This window comes from Mandrillus leucophaeus, unplaced genomic scaffold (genome assembly GCF_000951045.1).
Source record: "Mandrillus leucophaeus isolate KB7577 unplaced genomic scaffold, Mleu.le_1.0 Scaffold676, whole genome shotgun sequence".
Lineage (NCBI taxonomy): Eukaryota > Metazoa > Chordata > Mammalia > Primates > Cercopithecidae > Mandrillus > Mandrillus leucophaeus.
Window position 1 is genome coordinate 1,621,752 of NW_012107319.1, and position 15,086 is coordinate 1,636,837.

At 38.3% G+C, this 15,086-nt stretch overlaps 1 protein-coding gene across 5 annotated transcripts in view; it reads right to left on the bottom strand.

The window, feature by feature from the left end:
- Positions 1-15,086, bottom strand: part of RAB23 (RAB23, member RAS oncogene family) — a 34,977-nt gene that overhangs the window by 13,614 nt on the left and 6,277 nt on the right. For all 5 annotated transcript variants that reach the window (XM_012002081.1, XM_012002082.1, XM_012002078.1 and 2 more), the window contains exons 2-3: positions 8,882-9,101; positions 6,289-6,374 (exon numbers count right to left, since the gene is read on the bottom strand). In XM_012002081.1, coding sequence (XP_011857471.1) covers positions 6,289-6,374; positions 8,882-9,036 — 241 coding nt within the window. In that variant the 5' untranslated portion in view covers positions 9,037-9,101. The remainder of the gene's footprint in view (positions 1-6,288; positions 6,375-8,881; positions 9,102-15,086) is intronic.

Genomic DNA, 15,086 nt, shown 5'->3' on the forward strand with positions numbered 1-15,086 from the left:
TTTTTTTTTTTTTTTTTTGAGATGGAGCCTTGCTCTGTCACCCAGGCTGGAGTGCAGTGGCATGATCTTGGTTCTCTGCAGCCTCTGCCTCCTGGGTTCAAGCGACTCTCCTGCCTCAGCCTCCTGAGTAGCTGAGATTACAGGCGCCCACCACCACACCCAACTAATTTTTCTATACTTTTAGGAGAGATGGGATTTCGCCATGTTGGCCAGGCTGCTCTTGAACTCCTGACCTCAGGTGATCCACCCACCTCGGCCTCCCAAAGGAAGGATTTTCTGACCTTCACCTGAAGGAGGTCATAAGCCCCTCAGGTGAGAGGTGACCTCCCTATACCCAGAGGAAAGGAGAATCCTCGTTTCTGAAGAGAGAGGGACACCAAAAGGAATCTGAATGAACCTCTGCTGACGAATCTTGCTAAGTTTCCTCCAGTTTACTGCTCTTAGCTCCTATTTGTCCTATCACATTCTTCAACGACTTTGCACTGTTCCTCAAACCTAGTATAAAAACGCTCAGGTTTAACTGTTTATTTGGGTTTTCATTTCCTTATGAAGGCTCCTTTGTCACTTAAAACTTACATTAAATAAATTTGTAAGCTTTTCTCTTGTTAATCTATCCTTTGTTAGAGACCCAATCAAGGACCAAAAAGAGTAGAAGGAAAAAGATATTTTTCCTCTCCTACAAACCAAAGTCAACAGTAAAAAAAACTGTAACAAAAATCTATTTCATGTTGTCTGTATCTTTCTGTACTAACTAAAAGCCCTGGTTCCTACTGCCTAGAGTCGACTTTCCAAAAAGCTTTAGAGAAACCATTTGGGATCCCAGAGGCTTCCTAATCTGTGCTCTGTTGTAACCTATTTACAAGAGGGTCTTGTTTCAAAATCTCTCACTATACAATTAGGCCAGCATTCCAAGTCCATAATAATACCTCTGAGCAATGGCTTTGATATAATGGGTCTTTTAAATGAACTATAATAAGATTTTTCTTTTTAAAATTTTAGTTTGATTTTTATCCATCATTAATAACACATTTCTTGGATTTAAATCAGCAAGTCATAACTGTATATGGCATAGTGTTTCTACCACTAAATTTGTATCTTAATTCATTCTTTCTAGCCCTTACCTTCTCTTACTTTTATTTCTATTTAATTTCATCACTATCTAAATCTGTACCAGCAGCAGATACTGTCTGACTGCCTAGGTGGCATCTCTCCCTAAAAACACCTTTTCCCCACTGTATAGTAGCCATATGGTTTAGGTACACTAAACCTATTCTCTGCTGGAGGTGGGAGTTGTGGTGGTGGCAAGGAGAACAATGCGATCCAAGTCAGTTAATCACATCCCTCTCATTATTGCAATCAGGTCAAGGGTAGTCTAGTCAGAGAAAAGCTCAGGGCATCTGAACCACTGCTGTGGGAAGTAACCCTCTCTCCCCAAGGATGTAAACAAAGCATGTGGCCTTCATTGCTCCTGGTGGTAATCTTGCAACCCAAAAGGAAATCAACAAGAGGAGGTACCTCACACAGAGAGGAGACAAAGCCGGGAGAATCAGTAAGGTTATAGGCTGAACAAACAACTAAAAGGGATACTATTTCCAGACTTTTCTATCAAATCAGTAAATCTCTGTAGTTTTAAGCCAGTTTGAAATTCCTTTTCTTTGGCAGCAACCAAAAGCATTTTAATGGAACCCCAAAGAGGTTTCCCAAAGGGAAAACATAAAATAATGTTCAATATACTGTTTTTTCAATTTTATATATAATTGCTGTTTTTCTTTAATTCATATTGTATTGTGATAAATGTTTATTTTTACCATTTAGAAAAAGAAGTTGTTGAAACTGAGGACCTGTCTCAGTATCTCACCCTCTTTGCCATTTTAATATAGTCGGCTAAAAAAAAAGTTAAATTACTAAGATAGGCCTTTTTTTTTTTTTTGAGACAGAGTCTTGCTTTATCGCCCAGGCTGGAGTGCAGTGGCATGATCTTGGCTCACTGCAACCTCTGCTTCCCGGATTCAACCTATTCTCATGCCTCAGCCTCCCCAGTACTGAGATTACAGGTGTGCACCACCATACCAGGCTAATTTTTGTATTTTTAGTAGAGACATGGTTTTACCATATTGGCCAGGCTGGTGTCGAACTCCTGACCTCAGGTGATCTGCCTGCTGCAGCCTCCCAAAGTGCTGGGATTACAGGCCTAAGCCACTGCCCCCAGCCAGTTTTGCCTTTTTAAATTACAGAAACATAATGTCAAATATATTCTCTAGAAATAATCCTATTGGTTAAAAAGTAGTAACTGCCACATCAAACTGTCAAAAGCTTACAAAGGAATAGGCCAGCCTATCTATTTCCTAAAGAAAAAGAACAGACATTTCATGCAGAGAATTCAGAAGACAAAGTTCAGCAGATAAAAGTAAAATAATGAAAATCTCAAGTAATACTACTTCTTTTTGGTATTTCCACGTAGGTTTTATGTTTACTTTTTTCCTGAGTGTGTGGGGAAGGTAGTGGTAATAACCCCATTAAAAAATACAAATAACTTTTACTCAAGAATAAAACTGTACATTTAGGACCTGTTAATCAATACTGTCAAGGCTGATGAAATTCACAATTTGATTAAAATATCATCTACTTGAATGACAGAGCCTTGGGAGAAAAAAACAATACCATCTACTCCAAGAACGGCTTGGGGTAGTAAAAACGTAATTCTCAACCTTACACCATGATACAGGTGCTCAGGATCCAAACTGGTAGCCATAGAGAATAACCAAAGCTACTGTGGATGGGAGGCCTTAAAGTACACAGTAAATGGTGGTAAGTAGTGGTGGCAAGAAACCAAAATGTGTTTTCGAGCAGGCAGTGGAAGTCAAGTTTCCTTGTTACCAATTTAGAAAGGCAACTTCTCTGGTCATTTATATGTTAGTACAATTATTAAACCTTAGTTGTCATTATTACAATAAATCCTACATTTTCAAAAGTGAAAAAAATAAGCTATATATTCAAAAGTTACTTGAATTCACCCAATTTCTCAAGTATATCTATTTTATATAACTGGTATAAATTTGTAAATAAAGAAGCAAGCCACTTCAATAAAATCAGTGGTAAATCCTGTCTAAAAGAAGAAATTATGTGTTTATATGAAACTGTACCTCAAAGTTCATAACACTGTCACTTGAAACTTTCATATATATATAGATTTCTTCAAGAGATATACTGGTAAACCGCTATTCAATATATCTATTCTATTTTCAAGTACTTCTCTGATAATCCAGGACACACAAACATAGGCTCCCTTTCAAGTTGGGCAAAGTGACATATTAAAGAAGACTTCCATGAAGAAGTCAGAAGAATTTCCATTGTACACATAACTATTATTTCAGTTTCATTAAACCTGTATCTTTCAATACAGGATGTTTAAAGAGACTTTGAAAAAATAATTCATAACTGCTTCCATGTCATCTGTTCTTTAGGATTGTTTAGTATTCAACTACTAGCATTCTACTAAGATAGAATGTATTTTAATTTTTATGATACCAAAGAGTAGATTTAAAAGGAGAAAACAAAAGGAGATTTAAGAAGTAAAAAAGATAATTATCTTAAAGGAAACTTTTCAAATATATTTCTAAGCAATGTTATTACATGAATATAAATACAAGTTAAGACAAAGAAGCCAGGGCAAGGTTTACTATGCCTATTATATCCCTAGAACAACGGAGACACTTAATATACATTTTCTGAATAAAACTTCAAATCTAGAGAAACAGTCATGGGGGCAACTAAAAACAAGGTAGATCCTACTTTCCTGGGGCTTCTAGTTCACAGAGCAAATACCTTTAAGCAAAATCATTTATATTTATAAATATAGATATATGTATATATACACACATATACATATACGTGTACATATATACACAGACATGTTTACATACACATATATGTATGTGTATATATACATCTGTTTATATTTATAAATATGTGTACATATACACATAGATATTTGCATTTATAAATATATACTTTGTGTATATACACATATATACATATATATACACTTAATCTATATACACTTAATATATGTATATATGTAATATGTATACATATATACACGCATATATATTAAGTATATATAAAAATATATATATGCGTGTGTGTGTGTGTGTGTGTGTATGCAGAATTTCATCCATTACTTAAGGTCAGAGTATAAAGTTATAGCATCTGATAAGTAAAATGAGACTGTGTGATGAACCAGTAGAATTTCACTTTATAAAAAAAGTAACCAAAATGATACTGTCTCCTAAGGACAACTGAATTCACTTGAGCCAACAAGTGAGATAAGAAAGCATTCCAGGCATAGTGTAAAAAGGAAAGAAAAAAATGGGGGATTTCTCAAGGGTGAAGTACAAGTGAGGAATCAGCAGATGACGCTGGACAGACAAGGAGAAACACAGTTGTAAAGTCCTGTGTATACGATGCTGAAGAGTTTTAGCCAAGAACGTGATTTGATAGTGGGAAGGATAAAACAGTTTTCACTGATTCCATCTATTTTCTCAAAGAAGAGTGAAGCAAAGAAATCAGCAGAGAGTGGAGAGGAGGAAGGGATTCCCAAGGTTAAGGCAAGAGAAAACACAAAAGAGCTCTTTTGGAAAATGACAGAGACTTGAGTAAAGAACACTGAGAGTGCCTGGCAGAACTCCATACTCATTAATGTTATGTGATGGCAGCTTCAAAGTTCAGTCTGAATGGTTGTCTGATATTCTCTATATGGTTCAGGTGCTTGGATACAGACTGGTAGATAGTTGGGTTTAACTGGGCTGGGCATTTTGCTGAGCAGGTATTATGCAGAGAGTGCAGGTCAGGGAGTTAAAGGTCCTTGCAAGCAAATGCTTACAGGACTAGAAAAACTAAATTGAGGAAGGAAAGAAGTAAAGCCATGTGGAAAGTCGTATTTAAAAAGTGGTAGGGTCAATGAACACAGAAGCTCTTGATGGTTTCAAGACAGAGTCTGGGTATTAAAGTTAGCAAGCCACAAGCATAGGCAGTAGTGGTCAGAGTGGGAGACTATAGAGGTTTAGATTTTGGGGTAATGAAACAATTGTTGGCCTTGAAAACAACAAGGAAATGAGCAACAGGCTGAATTTTCAAAAAGTAACCCAAACAATTGTGAAGAAACTGAGCCAGATGCCAGTGTTATCACAAAGGAGGGATAAAGGAAGGTGATGGACCATTGCAAGCAGGGAGATTAGTGGTGGGTAAAAGTCTCATGACCTGGACTTTCAAGGTGCTGAGGTTTTTGAAGGAGAAAAGAGGAGGAATGGTGTGGAAGCAGTAGTAAGAAACAAGACATCCTTTGCCCAACATCCTTTAAGTCTTGAATAATGTGAGTATGCAGGGATATGGGTAAAAAGCCTCCCTTAGAGAAGGCAGCAGAGGAAGTTGTATCTTTAGGAAACAAGTTTTAATTATGACACGGTGAAAAGTTCAGAAAAGAGGGACGTCATAGAAGGAATAATCAGTATGTCAGCTGTGCCTTTTTATTTCCCACAGCATCTGTGAAATGCAGAGTATTAAATGCTTGTCAATATGAATGATCAATTAATATTTACTTGGCATCAGCAGGCTATAATGCTACATGGTATTCCACCAAGCTTTTGTTACTGTGTTTTCTCACTTTAATCACTATTGGCAGCTGAGTTACAGGAACACTGAAAGTGGTGTTTTAAATTCCAAAAGAAAAGGGCAAAATTTTGTAAGAAGATGTTAAAGGAAACTTTTAAGTTCCATTCGGAAGTTTAATTTAGCCTCTTAAAAAATTTTAGCCCACATTTTAGAGCCTTAAATTCTTTAGTCATGGTTCCTTCCTTTCACAGGTGTCTCATACTACTCTGAACTCCTACAGCACTGAAAAGGCTTTATCATGCGACTTCATGTGTCATAACAAATGCCATCTTATTTGCCAGGGCTTTACTTTTTCATGTTAGCTTCCACTCTCTGACTATACAGTCATTTTCTTGGGGTCAAAGTAGGCATTTAAGAGCTTCTTACTGATTTGGCCTGGGAATGCCTACATGAGTCACATAATTCTAAGGCAGAGATAAACTGTCTACAGTACAGGTGTTATTTGCTAACATACAAGATCTTTAGAAGAATAATGAACTGGGGTTTTAAAAAATACTTCGGAATTATTTTAACTATTCTTCAAGAGAAACGCTTTATGGGAAACAAAGGAAGCAAAATTAGTTATTTAGCCAAAATAATGTGCCCAAACAAAATAAATAAATAAATCCTGTGTTTTACCTCGGTAGTAGGCCTTTGTAATTGCATCAAATTCCTCTTGACCTGCAGTGTCCCATAACATTAGTCTGACATCTTCATCATTAACTCTAAAACAAGAGATGAATTTATTTCATATGTAAAGGAAAATGTTTTTGGTAATATAGCTTTGTGTATATTTTTCATTTTCAAATCCGAAGAGATTAAAACTACAAATGCTCCTTGACTTACGATGGGCTGCCCCAATAAACCCCATTGGGGGTTACATCCTGGTAAGCCCATTGTAAGCTGAAAATATTGTAGTCAAAAATATCCTTAAGTCAAAAATGCATTTAACACCCCATTAAACCACTGTAAATTCAAAAAACTCATAAGCTGAACTATTACAAATCCTGATGCTCCTCAACTTATGACAGGGCTATGTCTCAAAAAACCCATGCTAAATTTGAAAAACTCTGAGTCAAACCATCTTGAGTCAGGGACCACATGGATACTGTCAGTTTCACCCAGAAAAACTCTGAGTACTCTCAGATGTTGATATCATTACCAACCGTGAAAGAGTGAAAAACATTTCCCTAAAGCTATAGCTTCCCACGTGATTTGGATTTATCTGCCATGTTTTTTTCTTTGACACAGTCACAGGTAGTAGTGGTCTAAGATTAACGTCTTGAGAAGGGGAATTCCCTTAGGTCACTGCTTGCTCTCCTTTCCCTACATCTTTCCAATGGGTTCTGGTGTTTTCGTGATAAAATGAGAATAAGAATGCAAAAAAGCAGTTTACCGCCAGTCACAGTGGCTCACGCCTATAATCCCAGCAATTTATGAGGCCAAAGTGGGCGGATCACTTGAGGCCAGGAGATCAGTACCAGCCTGGCCAACATGGTGAAACCCTGTCTCTACCAAAAATACAAAAATTAGCTGTGTGTGGTGGCACATGCCTGTAGTCGAGCTACTCGGGAGGCTGAGATGGGAGAATCGCTTGAGCCTGGGAGGTGGAGCACGACTGTAGTCCAACCTGGGAGACAGAGTTGAGACTCTGTCTCAAAAAAAAAAAAAAAAGGAATTTACCTCCCTGGCTCCCTGGTTGCCCTTGAACTTAAAATTTACTCTATTTTGTCATATAGTCAATTCTCATTATTCACAGTAGTTATGTTCTATAATGCCAATGTGAACACTGAATTGGCAAATACTGAACCACTGCTCCTAAGGGAAATACAGGGTTAGGTTCTTGAGAACCCCTGGTTACATTTTCATCAACTGATCAATACGTAACCTTGCTTTATGTGTTTCTGTTTAAAGACACCTTACTGATATATATTGTTAATTCATTAACACTGAATTCACGACCAACAGCACTGTAACTCGTGTCTGAACAAAGCTTATCTAACGTATTTATTTTTTCTGTAACGCACATCGTAGCCTTCCTATACTTAAGAATGCTAGACAGCATGGCAGCACTACACTTAGGAGCATTCTTAAACAGCAAAATCACCAAGAAAAAGCACAAAACGTAAAAACTGTGGCATTACACAGAACACAGAAAGGACACATGTTTACTGTATGAGGGACTGAAACAAGAAAGAGACTTGTTTGATGAACTCAGCTGGGAAGTGCACGCTGGGCAACTTAAATTTTTTGCTGCTCTATGTATGTCCACAAATGACCACAAATGCACACAAATACTGATTCTGGAGTTACAAATAAATATTTTATTATAAATAAAACAAAGTGGGTGAATTTGCATATGCAGAACTTATAAATAATAAGGATTGACTGCATACTTAAATATTTATTTGGTTTCAGGTAGTAAGTACAAAAAGCAAACATCATCAAGAGTTAAAATGCTTGCTCTTAAAATATGTTCTGAGGGAGGAAGCAAATATGGAAATATTTTTAAAAAGAGAGTAATAGAATGCAGACTAGAAATTAATCTTTAAAATGATAAAATTATCTTTGATGTTAAAGTTGGGCCAGTAACCAGGTTTGTAGTATTTCTTATTTGGGTAATACATTTTAGTTTGTCTGCTACAATTTAAAATATCCTTAGACGTTCTCAGGACTAATGACAAAAAATATTACTCTGATGTGTTTTAGAATCCAAATGAATTTCCTAAAGTAAGATTTCCTTCTCATAGGCAAATTTTGCCCTCCCAAATCTGTTTTGTCTTATTTCTTTAGAGTAAAGCAAACTATTAATTCTCTAACTTCCGTAGTCTTGCCTAGTTTCAAAAAGAGAACAGACATGCTAATAAAAAGGAGTCCATAATACAACTTTCATTCCAAAAAAAACAGCAGTTGGAAATCTCACTGGAGTCAGCATCAGTTTGTGTTTAAGACATGCCCAAGGTGTCACCAATAAATCTAAAACAGATATGAGACAGAAAAAAACGTGGGAAGGAGAGTAGAAAAAGAAAAAAAGTGAAAGAGGAAGGGAAGAGATGAAAGAAAAAAAAAGGGTAAAGTCACACACGTGATGAAACCACCATCACGGTCGCATAAGCACTGCCACTAGTGGCCACATCTCGAAATCCACTGCAAGTAGTTAACTATTATTCCAATAAGTCTTGGATACAGTTCATAAATCAAAGCCAAAGGAATAAAACAGCCAAGTACTTACTGAATTTGTCGCTCCAAAAAATCAACTCCAATGGTTTTCTTGTAGTCTTTTGTAAAAATGCCTTTGCAATATCGCTGAATCATACTTGATTTTCCAACTGCTCCATTCCCTACAACCACCATCTTTATGGCGACTTCCATATCTTCCTCCAACATTTTTGGAGCTGAAATGGTTTCTGTACCAACTCTAATTCCAGGAGATCAGATCTTCTCTCTCAAATCTGTGGTTTAAAATGAAATTATTATTTCATAAAAATGTACAAACTAAACTAATTGTTTTATCAAGAAATCATCACATTGCATTGCAAGGATGTGTTTTCATACCTGAGGCCCCTCCCACTCTTTTTAAATAATGTAAATTCTTTGAAAGGTACAGCAATAACACAATTCATTTTTGAATGAATCCTCATCAATAGCACAATGCATGGCATTCATATATCAATAAATACCTAGATCTACTTTCATAGAGACGATGATTAGGGTCATTAGACTTGATGCCTGATACTTTAAAGGCACCACTTGCTAGTTCTGTGCTCTTAGTGAACACGTTGCTTAACTTCTTCAGGCTTCTGTTTCCTGGCAATAATATCCATCTCATACGGTTGTTGATCAATGATACATGTAGAGCACTTAGCATAGTGAAAGTTATGCATTCAAAATTTAGTTAAGCATTCCTGATCCAAAAATCTGAAGTCTGAAATGTGGCAAAATCTGAAACTTTTTAAGCAATGACATGATGCCATAAGGGAAAAATTCCGTATCTGACATGTGACAGATCACAGTCAAAAGAGAGTCAAAACTTTATTTCATGCACAAAAATACTGAAAGTACTGTATAAAAGAGGCCATGTGTATAAGGCATATATGAAACATAAATGAATTTCCTGTTAAGACTTGGGTCCTATCCCCAAGACATCTCATTATGTACATGCAAATAGGGCAGGTGTGGTGGCTCATGCCTATAATCCCAGCATTTTGGGAGGCTGAGGCAAGAGGATCGCTTGAAGCCAGGAGTTTGAGACTAGCCTGGGCAACATATGGAGACCCAGTCGCCACTAAAAAAAATAAAATAAAATAAATTAGCCGAGTATAGTGGTGCATGCCTGTAGTCACAGCTACACGGGAGGCTGAGGTGGGAGGATCCCTTGAGCCCAGTGATTTGAAGCTGCAGTGAGCGATGGTCATGCCACTGTACTCCAGCCTGGGTGACAGAACAAGATGCTATCTCTAAAAAAAATTAAAATAAAATTTAAAAAAACATTGTAAATTCTCCATAGTGTATCACCAAATAGGCAACAAATTCAAAATCTGTGGAAATCGCTTTTCAACCTCACAGGTAATAATCAATGTCCCAAAAAATGCACCCCAAAGAAGGTTTCGTATAATAGTGTATGACCATGTGTCAGCATTGGGCTGTTAGTTATAACGATTTAGTGTTTGGCTTACAATGAATCCTGTACAAATAAATATCTTACACCACACATTCCTGCTTTAGTTTCAAACCTTTATAGTTACACATACAATGAAGGCAATAGAATGGGCACTGTTTGCATTTTAGGAATGAAAAGAACAGAAATTCAATTTCTTCATGTTTCTTCTTAAAATTACTAGTTAGGCTACTGCCCATTTAGCTATTATATTTCAACTACTTTAACTTAAAATCCTTCTATACAACCACTCCACCAAGAGAGTCCAAAAATGTGAAGAACATTCCTTTTTTTGTCCCTAATAGTCTCAGCAATTGTCTCCGGTACTTTACAAACCTGAGTGATCATAAGAATCACCTAAAAGTACTTGTTAAAGTATGGTCCTGGGTCTCCACCTCAGACATAATTTATCAGAAATTTCACAGGAGGCCTTGGAATCTGGTTTATAGAACAAGCACAAAAGGTGCTGCTTAGCTCTCCCTTCAAGAGCTGCTAGCTGGCAGTCTCTGCTACCTCACCTTCAGGATCCACTGCACTGTCCACTCCCGTTAAGGCCACATTCTCCCCAGGGAAAGATTAAACAGGCAGGGCCACTTGAGTTGGGCCAATTCTGCACAACATGGATCCTCTTTGGTCTGGGGCTCCCATCAGACTAGCTGAGATTTTTTCAGAAATGCACTGCAGTCTGGGGTTCTTTCCACCCCATCTTTCTTCATCCTTTCACAAGTATAAAAAACTAGCATTGCAGCCTCTTTATCCTTCTCAGGCATTTCCTCCAATAAATCTCTTGCACTTCTAATTCCATCTTGATATTTGCTTCCTGGAGAACCCAAATGGATATACATCCCAAGTGATTTTACATTCAGGTAAATGTCAGAGCCAATACCCTATGCTAGTGATTCTCAATTTTGGCTATACATTGGAATCACCTAGATAACTTTTAAAAAATAGTTGGCTGGGGGCAGTGGCTCACACCTGCAATCCCAGTGCTTTGGAAGGCTGAGGCAGGAGGACGGCTTGAGGCCAGGAGTTCAAGACCAGCCTGGGCACCATGTGAGACCCTGTCTCTATAAAAAAAAAATAAAAAATTGGTCAGGCATGGTGGCGTGAGCCTGTAGTCCCAGCGACTCTGGAAGCTAAGGCGGGAGGATTGTTTGAGCCCGGAAGTTCAAGGCTGCAGTGAGCTATGACTGTACCACTACACTTCAGCTTGGGTGACAGAGCAAGACCCTGTCTTAAAAAAAAAAAAAAAAAAAAAACCTGATGCCTGATACCTGCATCTTATCCTCTGTGTATACAGTCAGATGGTCTAGGGCAGTGGTTCCCAACCATTTTGGTACTAGGGACTTGTTTTGGTGGAAGACAACTTCCACAGATGGGAGGTTGGTGAGGGGCACGGTGGAGGGATGGTTTGGGGATAAAACTGTTCTACCTCAAATCATCAGGCATTAGTTAGATTCTCATAAGGATATAAGGAGCGCTGCAACCTAGATCCCTCACGTGTGTAGTTCTCAATAGAGTCTGGGCTCCTGTGAGAATCTAATGCTGCTGCTGATGTGACGAGGGGGAGCTCAGGTATAATGCTTGCAGCCACTCACCTCCTGCTGTGCGGCCCAGTTCCTAACAGGCCACAGAATGGTACCAGTCCACGGCCTGGGGGTTGGGGACCCCTGGTCTAGGGTACAATCTGGACATCAAGTATCACCATCCTATTACCCTACACAAGATATAGTCTTCAGGACACAGGGTCAAATATAAAATTCTGACCAGGAGCTGACCCTTGTTCATCCAGCTGTATCTCACACTGGTTCAGTTCCTAGAAAGCAACTTCCTTTCTCTACCTAAATAATTCTTCACCCCAGAAGACTGTTACGTTCATAAAAAGGCAACAACAAAACTCTTATCACATTTTATCCTTTTAAAGATACATACTTCAGACACTTTTGCTTCTGAAATGATAGACATTTTTCCCCATTCCTTCCTCTAAATATAACTAAAATTTGTGAATATTATATATAAACAAACATTAGACATCGAAAAGTGAAAAGGTACCACAAGGCATAAAGAACAACATGGTAATGAGTTTTCCTTGAGTTCTTTTTACCTCACATATCCCAGACTGGATTATAGAGAAGCTAGTAACCAGGAAATGTCACCACCAACGACAAAAAGAAACATAAAAGCTACTCTCTTGAGTCAAAGGACCAGAAAAGGGAAAGCCTAGCAAGGCGGAGCTTGCAGGGAGCCGAGATCACGCCACTGCAGTCCAGCCTGGGCAACAGAGTGAGACTCCGTCTCAAAAAAAAAAGAAAGAAAGAAAGAAAGAAACATAGAAAACACCTCTACCCTTGTGAGGACTATATTGATGCACCCCAACTCCCTCAATGGGGTGGTGTCAGAGAAGACCAACCGGGGGAGGACTGGGGAGGACTTTCATCCTCACTGGGGAGAAATGAAGGCTCCCCCAACCCCTGCCCAACCACCACCAAGGCATCCCTGGAGACCATGTGGGAGGCTGAACTTCCACCCATCCACCAATTCAGTCATCCCTACCCATTTTTACCTCCACTTTTTTGCTGGGGTGGTGTCAGATGAAGCCTATTAGAAAGTCAGGACTTCCACTATCTCTCACAGGTAATAAGGCCATCTGCTGACTCCCCGCAGTGTCAGTGGGTCACCTCCTCCCAGTCAGGGTGGTATCGGTGGCCCCAGTAGAGAGTCATCATGACCAGTAGTAAGAGGAGCTCTTCCCACTCTCAGTTTTTTTCTCTCTCTTTTTTTTTTTTTTTTTTTTTTTAGACAGTGTCTCATTCTACACTCCAGGCTGGAGTGTAGTGGGGTGAACACAGCTCACTGCAGCCTCAACTTCCTGGGCTCAAGCAATCCTACCATTTCAGCTGGGACTACGGGCGCACACCACCACGCCTGGCTAGTTTTTGCATTTTTTGTAGAGACAGGGATTTGCCATTTTGGCCAGGCTGATCTCAAACTCCTGGGCTCAAGCGATCTGCCTGCCTTGGCTTCCCAAAGTGCTGGGATTACAGGCACGAGCCACCGCACCCAGCCCACTATGTTTCAATGGAAGACAAGCAGGAAACCTGGAGTTTTATCCTCACCTGGTAGTAAAGAGGTACTGCCCCACCCTTCCTGTTTTTGGAGCACATCAAAGGAAGAGAATCAAGCTAAAAGAGAATGTAATGAGACCAGAGAATCACAACATAACACTCCCAATGTCCTAGTTTCATCGAAAATCACTCAGCACACCAAGAACCAGAAAAATCTTAACTCAAATGCAAAAGACAATCAATAGACACTAGCAATGAGATGACAGACATTAGATTTATGTAACAAGGATTTTAAACATAAAAAGTTAACTGGCAGTCAGTGAGCAATTACGGGTATACCTGAATAAATGTAAAACATAAAGAGTCTCAAAAATAAACAGAAGATATAAAGAAGTACCAAATGGAAAGTAGAACTGAAAATTATAATAACCATAATTTTAAAAACTCAATGATAGGTTCAACGGCAGAATAGAGAGGACAGGGGAAAGAATTAGTGAACTTGAACATACAATCTGAGCCAAGCAAACAAAGACTGAAATAAAGGAAAAAGCCTTCAGGACCTGTGGAACTAAACCACAAAAAAAATTGCATATTTCTGTCATTGGAGTTCCAGGAGGAGAGGAGGAAGAAGATAGGGCTAAAAAAGGACTTGAAGAAATAATGACTGAAAATTTCCCAAATATGGAAAAAGACAAAGCTACAGATTCAAGAAGCTGAGTAGATCCCAAACAGGATAAACCAGTCAAAATCTAGACCTAAACAAATCAAAGTCAGACTTCTGAAAACTAAAGACAAAACATTTTGAAAGCAGCCAGAGAAAAAGGATGGGGAAAAGTCATTTGAATGACAGTGAATTTCTCCTCAGAAACCATGGAGGCCAGAAGGAAGTGGCGCATCATTTTTTGAGTGTTGAAAGAAAAGAACTGTCAACTCAAAATTATATATCCAACAAAAATATCCTCTAGGAATGAAAAGGAAATCAAGGTAATCTCTGATGAGGGAAAACTGAGAGCATTTGTTGACAGCAGACCAATGCAAAAGAACAGCTAAAGGACGTTCTCAGGTGGAAAGGAAATAATTTTTTAAACAAAGAACTTGGAATATCAGAACAAAAGAACATGGTAAGAGCAAAAATATTGTTAAATCCCATAGACTTCCCTTCTCTTCTTGAGTGTTCTAAACTATGTTTGATAGTTGGAAAAAAATTATAAAACTGTCCAATGTGGTGTTCAATATATGCAGGGAAAATATTTAAGACAATTAATTATAAATGGGGATGGATAAAGGACTATAAAGGGAGGTAAGTGTTCTACACTTCACTTGAATTTGTAAAATATTGACTGCAATGATAAATTATGGTGATAAATCACATATACAGTCATGCACCACATAACATTTCGGTCAATGATGGATTGCATATACAACAGTGGTCCCTTAAAATTACAATGCCATACGTTTACTATGCCTTTTCTATGTTTAAATATTTAAACACAAATATTTGCCAATGTGTTATAAGTACCTACAGTATTCAGTACAGTAACAGTGTACAGGTTTGTGGCTTAGGAGCAATAAGCTATAGCATACAGCCTAGATGTGTAGTAGGCTATACCATCTAGGTTTGTGTAAGTTCATTTTAGTATGTTCACACAATGACAAAACCATAATGTGCATCCCCATCGTTAAGCAATGCATGACTATAGGTAATGTAATACCAA